Source organism: Heloderma suspectum, chromosome 5, assembly GCF_057233095.1.
Source record: "Heloderma suspectum isolate Gila_16-S chromosome 5, 16-S_ref, whole genome shotgun sequence".
Taxonomy (NCBI): Eukaryota; Metazoa; Chordata; class Lepidosauria; order Squamata; family Helodermatidae; genus Heloderma; species Heloderma suspectum.
The window spans coordinates 6,165,668-6,179,466 of NC_139462.1; the positions used below are offsets into that span (position 1 = coordinate 6,165,668).

Consider the following 13,799-nt stretch of genomic DNA (forward strand, 5'->3'; position numbering starts at 1 on the left):
AACAATGCACACATTTGTATATAAATGAAAGGGGGGCATAAATAGCCCATATAGCAAGGCGATCGCAAAAATGTGCATGTTTCACAAGAACCATTTTTTCTTAAAATGGTGCTCGCAGCACTCACTGACCACTCTTGGGTGAGTGTGGGCAGCTCGGCGAGCACAGGTGGGCGATCATGGGTCCAGGGCCTGAGCAAGCGGGGGCAAGGGCTGGGCACGCACCCAGCAAAAACGGGCAGGGGGCGCCCATGCAACCCTAGCAACAAGTGCCTCCCCTGGGTGCCAGCCCTAGCCATACCACTGGTAGTCTGTGCTGCCAGTGCAGCATCTCCCCTGTCCCTCCCCCTTTTCCTAAGTGTTGACCCATGCTAGTAAACATGGAGCATGTGGCAGCAACCAATGAGGGTATGAGGCATGAGCTGGATGCAGACGTTGTGGTGAAGGAGAGGCAGTGTCCTATGCCTGTCCAAGCAATGCCCTCCTTCCCCTGAACCACAATTCTCTCTAGTGGCAATGCAAGATTGCAGATGTGTCCCTCCCAGAAATGATGGAGATGGGTGGGGCTCCCCCATCAGTATTTTAAACTTGCTTTACCTGCTCCCTCACTGCTACCTGTAGCGTGTGTGTGTTTTAATTTCTTTAATTTCTCAAAGGGGAGGTGCCTGGAGGACTTTTCATTGCCTGAACCCATCAGGAGAGCAACTATTATGCTCGCATTTTGGAAACCTTGATCTGTGACATCACAACAGTCCTTCTCATCCCTTGCAACATATACTGTATGTCATCAAGATCAGAAAGACCAGGTAGATATCAGAAATAAGCAAGGAGACAAGTGTTGGTAGATATATGAGATGAATTTATTGCAACATGGGCTATGATGCACCCTTCCTCATCTTATTTCTGTGGCCATCTGTGGTCCTGGAGGTTGTAAAATAAGGTGTCTTTTTCCAGCTTCAAGGAAGGAAGATGGATAAGAAGTTTTTGCATGCTGATTAGAGAGTTGAGCCTTTCTGTGCCCCAGTTCCATAACCCAGATGTCTGGCTGTGGCTTCTGCATTAAAAAGTGGGGGGTTGATCCATTGTTCTTGTTTTTACATGAAGACTGGGAAATCCAGTTCCAACAGTGTTAACGGCTTTAACCTGTCCACCTTTTATCAGGCATCCTCTTACAAATGGTCCTAAATTGTCTGCTGCAACTAATGCCCTCCCAACACTTTCGTGCTGTGTGGCACTGTCTCATTAACTGAACACAGTTTCCACTTGGGTTTCTGGGTGGGTTACTGTCAGCCCAGAATCTGAAACAAAAGCACAGCACTAAATCAATCAATCATAAGTAATCATTTCAGACTGAGCATGTCTATTTTCTTCAGTACCACTAGCATTAAAAAAATGTTCAGTTCATTTTTTTTTCCTCTTGGGCTTACCACCCACACATATTTGCAATAGATTTAATATTTTGACACCTCTTCCCATAAAACTTTGTATGGGTGCAGTTCCTCCGCTCTCCACTTTTTTTGGGGGGGGGGGGTACTGTGACATATTTCTCATTAAAAAACCTAGAAAGGATGAATGTGTCAGTCTGAAAAGAACAACCTTTCAGTCTTAATGTCTGAATCATGCCCAGCATTTGAAGAAGTTGGTTTCTGAGAGGAATCAGGCAGGCAGAGGTATATGCTTCATCTGAATACGGCGGCCCTATTTGCCTTTCATGGATAGGAGTCACCTGTTTTAAAATGATTTATCCAAACCCCTCCCCCTTTTCAAAAGGCATCTAAGCAAGAATGATAGTTGTAGTGCTATGCCAAAGATTTCTTCCTCCTTTTTTGACCATTTCCATTCAATTTGATGGAAAATAAATTGCTTCCAAAAGATCTTTCAAAGGAGAAGAACATTTAGTGAAATGTTCGCGTGTGGTGTGCAGGCTTTTTGCACTTCCCTAGTGGGGAGGTCGTTGAGGAGTTTGTGTGAGTGCCCTGTGGCTGTCTCTCATTATGCAGTCATCTCTCCAGCACTCTTGCTTGGCTTCACGTGCTTCACTGAAAGCCCAGGGGAAGACATCACGAGCAGCTAAGTCATCCCACAGAGCATTTTCAGATCACAAAGCATGGGCAGCCAGGGAGGCTGCAGCGTGATGGAGAGATGTGTGGAATAGGAGAAAAAAGCAGCACAGCACCCTTAGCAACCTCGCAACGATAAGCTCAAAAGCACCACCACAAGAAAGTGTCAAGGGAACAGGACTCCAAAACAGAAGCTTCTTTCCTGGGGGAAGAAAACTTCTGGGAAAGTGGAAGAAAATTTCAGCAGAGCACTAGTACTTGCATCTCCCCTAAACATGGGTTATTGATCCAATGAGTAGGAGAGCCCTCAACGTTGCTTGCATTTTCTTGCTCAACTCTGACTCCAAATCATGTATGAACAAGTTAAATAGCATTGGTCTGAACTTTCAATATAGATTCCAGTGTAGATCCTTGAGAGATCCCCCACCCTCACCTCTGCTCTTTCTTCTAGGGTTGTGCACCCCCCTCTTCTCTTCAGATGCTGATTCAGACCTTCTGAATTGGCCCCGCTTCTGTTCGGACTGATTTGAACCTGATCTGATTCACTTCAGAATTGGAGCCAAAGCAAGAGTGATGTTTTCCCACTGACTTGCATTGGAAAACAGAAATGACCATAACTCTGTCAGTTCTAATACGAAAAATTGGGGGAGCTGGCAGCCCCAGTACAGGTGACTGAACCTGCCAAATGGCCAGCAGTTTCACCCAGTAGTTTTTTGTGTTAGGCACAGATAAAAGGTGCTGTTCTCAGAAACTCTAACCAAAGGTAATAAACTAAAGGGATAATCAGAAAAATTAGGTGTTTAAGTGGTAATTAGGAGGAGGCCACTATCCCTAATGTCTGGTGTAGGTTTTTCTGAAGTAACCCCTCTCCCCTAATACTTTCCTTTTCAGCTTCACAATGGATGACCACAGGCTCTCTTTGGCTGAATGGAGTACAGTGCACATTACTTGTGAAAACAGCAATGGCGGAGGAGGAGGAGGAGAGGCAGCTATGGGAAGGGGCACTGCATGGGCGCTGGCACAAGGCTGGCAGGCAGGGGCTGGTGGAGGAGAGGCAGCAGCAGCAAGGAGGACCCTGGGCAGGCCCTGGGCATGGGGCAAGCAGGTGCACTAGTGGACAGAGGCTGACAAAGAGGCAGGCTGGAGAGGCAGAGAGGCGGAGATAGTCACCCGTGGGTGCAGCAGGGTGCAAATTTGCAATAGTTGTCTGGACTGAAGAGAGGATGGAAACAAACAAAACCAGGCCTGCCAAGCAGGCACACTGATTAAAAATAAGGAGGACAATGAGTTCTGAGTTGCCTGGACTGAAGTAAGGCAACACGCAAGAGCAAAACAAAAGTGGGTACAGAAAGAAAACTCCCTACAAGCAAAAGATTAGGGAGGAGGGAGTAACAGTACATGCCCTGCCTGACTGACTCATCAGGACTTGAAACTGGAAAATGTGCTTTTAGAGAGCAAGGCCAATTGGTGCTGCCTCCTTAAGTGCAGGAGCCAGCTGCTGGTGGAGTAGTGCCCTGGCTCCCCCCCCCCCCGCTCAGAGGCGCCTTGCAGTGGCGGCACACGGCAGTGCTGGGATCCGCTCCCAACTCAAAGTGGCCCCCACAATGCTTCTCTGCCCTTTCTGTGGAGACAGACTGCCTGCCTGGAATCCAGGGGTCACCGTAGGAGTGGGGGGGATGGAAGAGAGGAGCCCGCTGATGGATGACATGTCAGAGGTGTCAGATGTCCTCCTCCATCCCCCCCCGCTTCTATGGTGACCCCTCTGATGCGACCCTCTGGCAAGGGTGCTGCTGCCCGCACCCGCCTCCTCGAACAGGGACCTCCGGGCTCTGCGACTGGCCTCTGCACTCTGCTGCCCTGCCACACCGGGACGCAGCATCCGGCCTGGGGGAGAGCCCGCCTGGCTACCGGGGCTGCTGGTCCCAGCAGCATCTCACCCAGCCCTGCCCCTGCCAAGACCCTGAAGATGCCTCGCATTGGGCTTGCTTTGCCACACAGCGTAGTATTACATCATACATGTTAATGTGCGTAGTGCTTCGCCACACACTGTTTGTTGGACTACAACACAAATGCGCGCACGCAGACACACAAGAGAAAAAGAAAGGCAAATACAGAACTACCTACAAACAAAAGGGGGGGAGTAACAGTACACTATCTATAATCCTAACAGAAGAGAAAAGGGTTTGTTTGTTTTTAATTGGGGATTGAGGGGAAAGATATAGAGTTCAAAAATGGGAAGGGAAGGAATACAAGAATTGAGAAGGGTGGGGGCGGGGGAGCCAAACAACAAGGAAAGGGAAGTACTTGGGGGGGGAGACAAAGAGAGAGAGAGAGAGAGAAAGTGTGTGTGTGTGTGTGTGTGTGTGTGTGTGTGTAAATATATATGTATGTATGTATGTATGTATGTATGTATATGAATGATTCTAGAAAGGAAGGAAAAACTAATAAGACTGGTGGAATTGAGAAGGGCAGGGTGGGGTGGGAGCCAAAGAACAAGGCAAGGAAACTGAAGTATGTATGTATGTATGTATGTATGTGGTTTTTAAAATAAAGCATCTAGAAAAGAAAGGGAAGACTAACAGGAATAGTTGAATTGAGAAGGGCTGAGTGGGAAGGAAGAAGAACAACAAATGTTCTGCCCTCATGTTATTTCCCCCTCCATTCCAAGCCTACTGACCCATATTCATACTTGGAGTGCACAGATACAGTCACATTTGCCAAATCACACCATGTTACAGGCCCAGTACGGCCTGCAGGTCAACAGCTGAGCATTCAGGAATTTGGTAATGGCAGAAATACAAGTCCTGTTTTTCAGTCATTTAGAACTGTATGCACTCCAGATTCAATTCTATATCCAGTGCAGAATTAATGCAAGCACGTCACTTGAGGTGGCCACATTTTAGCCTCTCCCTCCTCCTCCTGGCCCCCTCCCTGATCTTTCGCAAGTTGATACATTTTAGAGACAGGCTGTCTGGGCTTCAGATGGCTTCAGAATAGCTCTGAATCTCTGAGATGGACCGAGGCACTTCGTTGGTGACCCGCTTCACTTCAGACTGACTCGGGGCTGTTCTGATCTGCTTTGGAGCTCAACAAGGGCACTCCCCCCAAAGCAGCCCCCGAAGCAGCCTGATTTGCTTCGGTATTTGGATTCAGCTCCAAAGCAATGCACAGCCCTACTTTCCTCCCTCCATTATGAAATGTCTCTTTTCTTCTATCCTAACTTTGACAAAAGTGGGTGTTTTTGTTTTACTTTTGGAAATCCAAATATATGATGGCTAGCCAATCACCACCTATATACTAGGGATGTTAGAGAAATCTGCTGCGGATTCAAATGAGGCCAGATTCTTTGGAATCTAGCCTCAGGAATCTGCAGTGGATCAGCACCACTTACGTCCGCTCCAGGAGGATTGGAGGTGGAACGGCATTCGGCTGCTTCTTCCACCAGAGCCGTTCGCCTCCTACACGCCATCGCCATTTCTTAAAAAAAAAAAATGGCGATCAGCAGGATATGCCCATAGACTTAAACGCAAAATAGAGCCGTGAATCTTGTGTATAAGCCTATGGACACAAAGACTTATACGCAAGATTCACGGCTCAATTTGCGTATGAGTCTACGGGCACATCCTGCCGATCGCCATTTTTTAAAAAAAGGGGGAAAAAAGAAATGGCAATCGGCACAGAGCAGGCAAACGGCTCTGGCCAGCAAGGTAAGCGGCCCTATAGCTGGTGCGGCTCTGCGGAATCCTCGCAGAGTGGAGCAGCTCCAGAGGATTCTGGGGGAGAGGAACGGATTGCCTCCCCCGCCCCACAGATTCCCCACTGGAATGGACGGTGGGGAAACCGTACACCCCGACTATATACATACTCACTGACATGTTCCAGGTAGGGATCAATGAACTCATTAGAGTCCAGTAGGGATGGCAGAGAATTCCGCCACGGATCTCGGTGAGGCCGAATGCCAGTGCATTTGGCCCCCCGAAATCTGTGGCGGAACGGACTGCCACCCCCCCCCCGCCATCCCTGTGGATCCCCCCCGGGATGAGACTTACCTGGGGTGGATCTTCCAGGCAGCAGCGGCTCTGGCGGCGGCTCTGGCGGCGGCTGGTCTTCCAACCAGCTGCCGCCGCCGCCATTTGCAGTCTTGTTGGGTTTTTTTTTTTTTACAAGACGTGATAGACTACGTAAAGATTTACGTAGCCTATCATGGCTGGGTTAAAAAAAAACGCATACGCAAATGGCGATGGCTATGGCCGCCGCCATTTGCGTTCCTTATTTTTGGCCGTCTTAGTCTACGTAAATATTTACATAGATTATGATGGCAAAAATAAAGGGGAACGCAAATAGTGTAGCGGGCGCTATTTGTGTCCCTTTTTGATTCACTGTTTTAGCCTACGTAAATATTTATGTAAGCTAAAACGGCGAATCAAAAAGGGACGCAAATAGCGCCCGCTACGCTATTTGCGTTCCCCTTTATTTTCGCTGTCATAGTCTATGTAAATACTTATGTAGACTAAGACGGCCAAAAATAAGGAACGCAAATGGCGGCGGCCTTAGCTGCCTCCATTTGCGTACGCGGTTTATTTATTTATTTATTTATTACCCAGAGCCCTCCCCGGCCGGAAATCCGGCTGCAGTTGGCTCTGGCCTGGGCCTGGCCAGCTGCTCCACGGAGCTGCCGCAGAGCACAGCCGGCCGTGGAGGATTCCAGGGGGGAGGAACGGATCGCCTCCCCCCCCGTCGAGGATTCCAGGGGGAGGGACGGAATGCCTCCCCCCCCACACCATCAACATAATCCACAGAAAGGGAAGTGACTTTTGTACATCCCTAGAGTCCGGGCTTGCTCCCCTTTACAAGCCAGGCTGCGTGAGCCCCTGGAGGACTCAGCAGGCTGCTTGGGAGCGCACCACGGCTGCCTGCTCCTGTGTGCAAGCCACCATCTTTTATGCAAGATGGGGCTCTATTTTCATAGATTTATTGTTGCACACAACAGTGGCTGGAAAGGGCCATTTCCACAACATTAGGAGGCCTCTGCTGCTGTAGAACTGGCCCTTTCTGGCCACCCTTGTGCACATCGCCCAGAGTGCCTGGGTGACCAGCCAGATGGGTGATTAATAAATTTAATAATAAATAAATAATAAATAAATAAATAACAATAGATCTACAAAAATACAGAGACCTGTCTTGCGTGAAAAGGGCTCTCTTTTTGTACTGGGAGGGGAGGAATGTTCCTGTCTCCCCATCCCATCCTGGGCCAGCTATGTGGGGTGGCGTGATGGGAGGAGGGTGGCGAGAGGGGCTTCCTTCTTGCCTTCCTCCTCCCGTCAAGCCACTGCCTTTGGGTAGCTGGGATGAGGGGAGGAGAAAGGATCATTCCTGTCTCCCCCTCCCATCCCAGGCCAGCTACACGGGAGCAGCAGCTTGACTAGAGGAGGGTGGCAAGAGGGGTTCCCTCTCTTCTCCCTCCTCTTGTTAAGCCACTGCCTGCATGGCAGCTTGGAGAAAGGACCGCTTCCCCACTCCCCAAGCTGTGTGCCCACAGCAACTCTTAAAAAAATAAAAATAAATCAATCTTGTGCGCAATGGCTGGCTGGAAAGTGCCAGCCATTGTGCATGAGATTTAATTTATGAAAAATAGCAAGTTGCCATTCACGACTTGCCTGCAGGCACTTGCAGGTGGGACTGGTCAGTCCCGGCAGCTCGCGCAGCTTGGTGGGCGGGGGTGAGGGCTCGGCAAGCCGAGTCCAGGCTGCTGAGCAGGGGGGAGTCTGTCGGACTCCACCCCCTGCATGGACACTCACAACATCCCTAGTTCCAATAACTTCAAAAGAGACTTGAGGAAGGACCTCACAGAAGCTGTGTTCATCCTCCCTCAATACACCTCCCTCAATACACCTTGTATACACATTGAATAATGCTTTACAGCAGTAGTCTGGAATAATATTTGGCCCAATGGCCCGATTGTCCCCAGGCTGGGATGTTGGGGGCTGTGTGCCAGTGTCCAGATCCACTGCCCAATGTGGACAGGACCATTGCTGGCATAGACCCACACACACATTTACACACACAGGCACCATTCATACACTGCCCTGCTGGCAGTGGTGCAGGGACAGAGCTCCAGGGATTGTGTCAGTGCCAAAGGCAAGGTCAGTAGGCAGGCCAAAGTCCTGACACAGGGAGCTCCAGAGAAGAGCTAGCATGTCGGGGAAATACAAGTCTTGGAGATGATGCACAGGCATTGTTCCAGAACTCTGTGCCTAGAAGTGAAGGCTTTTAAGCTGGAGCCTTCAGAGACCCACCCAGACCACAGGCAAAGTTCATCAGCATCACCAGAGGAATGGTCTACTTGTGAGCACAGACTTCCTCATGGATATACCTTTACACCTAAGGATGTCTTATTCCTCAGGTGGGCACTTCTATGTCTGGGACTTGATTGAATCTGAACCTTTAAGGTCCTCCATTTCCTGGGATAGGTAGACACTCGGAGTCTCCCTCCAGGTTCGCGATGGGGCTAATTTGGCCTTGAGCAAAAAGCTCGATGGCCATCTCCTCTGAATGCAAATATCCCTTGATCCATGTTAATATGGCACTACAAGAGTAAAATTATTTTGTTGACAATGACATAGAAGTTCTGAAAAGACATGCATAGGAGTGCAGTGTTATTCTATGATATCCCCTCCCTAAATTACAGCATGAGACTTTTAAACCTCTGTGAATGATATTCACTAACACCTCTTTGTGAAACTAAAAGAAAACTCATTTAAAGAAAATTTAGGGAAAAGGGGAGAGTGAAACAAAACTCAGATCAGAAGAAAGAATACTTGTAATATACTGAACTATACAAGCAGGAAGAAGCAGACACACACACAACAGACGATCTATGCTGGTATTTCTTTAAAGCATTTAGGGCGCAATCCTATGGGATGCCCCCCGGTAATCGTGAGCCTCCGAACGCAGAGGCCTACGAGTCTCCCATGCCGGCCAGGAGCTGCCTTGCCCCTCCTGCTCTGCATCTCAGGCAGTTAGATGTGCGGTTTCACCTGTCTAGCAAAGGCTTCAGAGAGGGGGAGGGAAGGAGGCTGGGGTGGCCATAGGATGTCTCGAATGGCTGCCGCCCCAGTCTCCTCCCCTCCCTGCTCCCAGGAATGCCTCCTTTTCCCCATCTCCGCACTCCGTTTTCTGAGCGCAGAGAGATAGTTGGTGTGGTTCTTTCCGCACCAGGTACAAGGGGGAAGGGAGTGGGGGTTCCTGGCTCCCATCTTGGAGTGTGGAGCCTGGAAACTGAACAATCCTATATCCTGCTGAGACGGAAGACTTCTTTGAATGGAGCTTTTATCCTGCTGTTGAGATTACTCACTCCTGTTTGCAGCAGGGCTGTGCATGGACCCCCCGAACTTGACTCAGAAGCCGCTTCGGGGCTTCTGAGGTGGGCCTGATTTGCTTTCGGCTGATTCAGGGCACCCCCGATCCACCTTGGCCCCGAATCTGAAGCAGGATTCGGATGGCCGAATCCTGCTTTGCCCCCCCCCGACCCCCCCGCCGTGCTGCGCAAACCCCCAACTCCTTACCTGGGCCCTCAGGATGTGCACCAGCAGCCATCACGAGGAGGAGTCACCATCGTTGCTGCCGCCGCTGCCGCCACTGCCGCCCCCTCCGCCGCTGCTGCCGCCCTTGTCGCCGCCGCTGCTATTGCTGCCGCCATCGCCCCTGTCGCCCACCACCTCCAGCTCCTGAGCCCTGGACGCGCACTGGCTGCCGTTGCGGGGAGTCACCATTTTTAAAATGGCAGCTTCTTGGAAGTTGGGCGGCAGAGGCAACGATGGCAGCAGCAACAGTGGTGACAGCGGAGGCAGTGGCGGCGGCAATGGCGGTAGCAGTGGCGATGACAGTGACACCTCCTCTGATGGCTCATGTAAGGAGATGGAGGTGCTGGCACAGCTGGGCTGGGGTGCCAAAGCTCCAAAGTGTGCAAAGAGCTCTGGGGAGCCCCCAGCCCACTTCAGGTCATTTCATGCCCCCTCTGCTTCGCCTTGGAAGTGGCCCACCTCGACTTGGGCTTTGGGCCTCTGGCCAGAGTGGAGCACAGCCCTTGTTTGTGGGCCCTTTAGATGACGTTGTGAGCCTCCAGGGGGGTCTCCTGCACTAAATGCCCTTTGTTCCGTTTTTAAATAGATTGCCGATAATGAGCTATCAAATTACCCCAGTTGTGTTCCGCCTGAGTTCCCTCCATGAAAAGAGGAAAAGCCACAGGAAGAGGAGTGAGATCAGATCAATGAAACATGGAAGACTCAGATGAGGGGGAGAAGGGGGGAAAGGGGAGGGGGAAAGGAAGCATGTGTAAAGGGAGTCCATTGTGATCCTGCATTTAAAATGGAAGCAGAAAGCCCCATTTTAAATGTGGGATTTTAGCCTCGTGTAGAGATGTTCACTGTCTAGAAAGTATAGGATTGCTCCCTTACTCACTTTAAAATACCCCAGTCTACTTCTTCTGTCCTTTGCTTGTTCAGTACATAGACATTAACCTTCCCAGCTGGCAATGTTCCAAGCAGATATCGACAGCAGATAAGGCAGCCTTTTTTTTTTAGAAACATTGCATGATGGAAAACAAAATGACTGTTGCAATGAAAACAAGGTCTAGCAGGTTTTTCCCCCTTCCCCCTCAACATTCTAAACAAATAGTGGATAGGTGTTGGGCTGCCTTCTGTGTCTGTGCTGACTTATGGTCAGTTCCACTGGCTCTCTTTACTTGTTAAAAATGTCATTTTAAATTAATTAAAAAACTTATTAAAAAAATACTTTCCCACCAACCCCAGTACAAGAGAAATAGAAACCCATCGATGTTTTATGTGAGAGCAAGTTTTTCAAAAACTCAGACTAAAGCTGGTTGCCAACCTCCTTCTGACTGAAAGTCACTTTTGGCAGAGGGAGGTTTTGTTTTTGTTTTTCATTTTGCTGTCTGTAAACTGTTCTCCCTTGCACTTTAACCAATATTTCTGAAATTTTACTATGTAAAACCAACATGTATTTCTGGCACCCATAAATTATAGAAAGATTGGTGAAACTGTTCTACTGTTACGGAGTTTAGGACACCCCCCTCCCCATTACCATTTTACATGGGGAAATGCTTTTTTTTTTTACTCACTGACCTTAACAAAGGACACACTACTGTGCATCTTTTAATATACAGAGATGTTTTGTTCACAGACTCACCGTTTTGAAGTTGGAATTTGTGTACCATCAGAACATAACCATTCTGAGACACCATACGTGATTCCAGTCCAGTAGGGTACATGAGCAATCCTGAGCTCTTTTTCTAGGAAGTTCTGCAAAAAAACACAAGCAAAAAGTCTTTCCTGGGAATGAGAGGCCAATGTCTTCTCTTGAAGCGTTTCTAGACTATGTACCTTGCCTGGGGAGGCAGGTTCCTTACAGATGCTCATCAAGAGTAAAATTCCAATGAGCTGGGGGAGTCACGAGTTATAATGGCTATATATTACCTCCAGAATGCCAGTTGCTGGGAAACATGAGTGGAAGAGGAGAATTCCACTCAAGTCCTGCTTGTGGACTTCCCATAGGGCATCTGGTTGGGCACTGTGAGAACAAAATGCTGGATTAAATAGGCCTTTGGTCCTTTGATTCGGCTTCAGGGTTCTTCTTATGCCACATCACTGTGACAGGTTCCACCCCAACCTATATGGATTTGTTTTAATGTCTAAAGAGCTTATGCATTCATTATTTAACAATGTTTTAAACCCCTCAGATGCAATTTTTAAATTCATTTGTTAGTTAACAAATCCACCAGAACCCAGAAGGTTCAGAATTGGCATCTATGCATGCATTGTCATTCCTCTCTCTCTCTCTCTCTCTCTCTCTCAGTCTCTGATTTCATTTCTCCTAGCAGCAGCATCCGAGACAGCTGGAGTTTACAGGGAAGTGGGACAGAGAGTGCGGAGGGTAAACTGACAGCATCATTTGTCCAGTCTTCAGCTCAAAACAGATTGAATAAAAGGCATTTCCAACTTCCCAGTCACCTTAGAGCAGCCTTCCCCTACTTGGCACCCTCTGAGAAGTGTTGGACTACACCTCCCATCATCCGCAGCCAGTATGGTCTAGCTTAGGTGGTCAATCAGTTTTGGATTGTGAGCCCACACCATAAAGCCCCATGCACCACAAAACCCCAAATGCAAGCTGAACTGGGGAAATCCAACAAGCCCAGAAAGGGCCTGTGACTGACATCCCTAGTTGGCAGTTCCCAGGGAATTGGGCTGTTTGCCTGTTCTAGATGGGTTGCACTCCCTCTGAAGGAGCAGGTATGTAGTCTGGGTGTAGTTAGTATGCCAGCTATGCCTATTCCTGGATAGTCATAGCCTACCCATGGTGATCCACGCACTGGTAACCTCACAATTAGACTACTGTAATGCACTCTATGTGGGGCTGCCCTCGTGCCTGGTTCAGAAGCTGCAGCTAGTGCAGAATGCAGCAGCCAGGGTGCTCATTGGGACACGCAGGTTTGCTCACATAAGATCTGTGTTAAAAGAATTGCACTGGCTTCCTATTAGCTATCAAGTTGGGATGTCGGAAGAATCCATTTGGGGGATGGAGCTTGGCAAGTTTTCGCCGACTCAGCTGCCCAGGCTCCGGCCTGCTTATCTGTGTGCTGGCCCGATTTGACAGAGGTTGAGTTGAGCCAGCTCATGCACATCCACCATTGCCACATGGTGTGCAAGTCTCCCCTGGGTCCCAGAAGGGAGAAGGAGAGACTTGTGCACAGTGGCCCCACTGCAGCTGGGAGTCTGGGAGTTCCAGCAGGGAGTCCGCAGCTCGGGAAAAATCCATTCAGAGGATCCAAGAGGGACGGATTTCCCTGTGCAGACATCCCTACTATCCAAGCATATTCATGGTTATGTTATTGTCATACAAAGCCCTAAACAACATGGCACCAGAATATCTAGGAGACTGCCTTCCCTTATATACACTCAGGGTAACTGGATTTATCCAGAACCTTTACCATGTCCTCCAAATTTTGCACAGCTTTCTGTCTGTTTAAACAGGGCAAGATATGCCAGTTGTGGCTGCAATTAGCATACCTTGGGCAGACTATGGCCATAATTAGCATATTTTACATCGTATGTAGTCATAAAGTGCTTAGTTATACATAAATTGTGGTCACAATTCATATATAACTAAGCAGCGTACTGCCACAAATAGCATAAAATACACTAATTATGGCCATAATCTGTCCAAGATACACTAACTGCAGCCACAATTGGCATATCTTGCCCTGTTTAAAAGGGAAAAAAGCTGTACGAAATCCAGAGAACATGCTGGCAGGGAGAGCTAGTTTGCAGTGTGCTCCATAGGTTCGAGTCCCAGGAATCTGACCTCATTGGGTCTGTGGCAGATTTCTCCAGCATCCTTAGTGGCCCTGCAATACCTCAACATCAGGCCTTCTTGGTGGTGGCACCCACCCTTTGGAAAACCCTCCCTTATGCAGTTGAGAGGCAGAAAATGTGGCATCCTTCAAGCACCTTCTGAAAATCCCCTTGTTCACCCAGGCTTTCCCTGGCTTGTAAGTAAATTAATCATGCTGATTAATCTTTCTGTTCCTTGTATTGCTCTTATTGTAATTGGAATTGTTTTTAATATTGTATTTTAAATGTGATCTTAATATTGATATGTAAACTGCTTAGGAATTTTATTATATTTAGCAGTATCTAAATATCACAAATTAATGAAAAATAAATA

At 48.5% G+C, this 13,799-nt stretch overlaps 1 protein-coding gene across 8 annotated transcripts in view; it reads right to left on the bottom strand.

Annotated features, from left to right (window-relative positions):
- Positions 1 to 837: 837 nt before the first annotated feature.
- LOC146343540 (C-type lectin domain family 4 member K-like) overlaps positions 838 to 13,799 on the bottom strand; it is an 88,256-nt gene continuing 75,294 nt past the window's right edge. For 5 of the 8 annotated variants that reach the window (XM_084860179.1, XM_084860177.1, XM_084860173.1 and 2 more), the window contains 2 exons: positions 11,265 to 11,377; positions 838 to 1,295 (listed from right to left, as the gene is read on the bottom strand). In XM_084860179.1, the coding sequence (XP_084716305.1) occupies positions 1,136 to 1,295; positions 11,265 to 11,377 (273 nt within the window). In that variant the 3' untranslated portion in view covers positions 838 to 1,135. The remainder of the gene's footprint in view (positions 1,296 to 11,264; positions 11,378 to 13,799) is intronic. The other 3 variants (XM_084860175.1, XM_084860176.1, XM_084860180.1) reach the window with 2 other exon arrangements.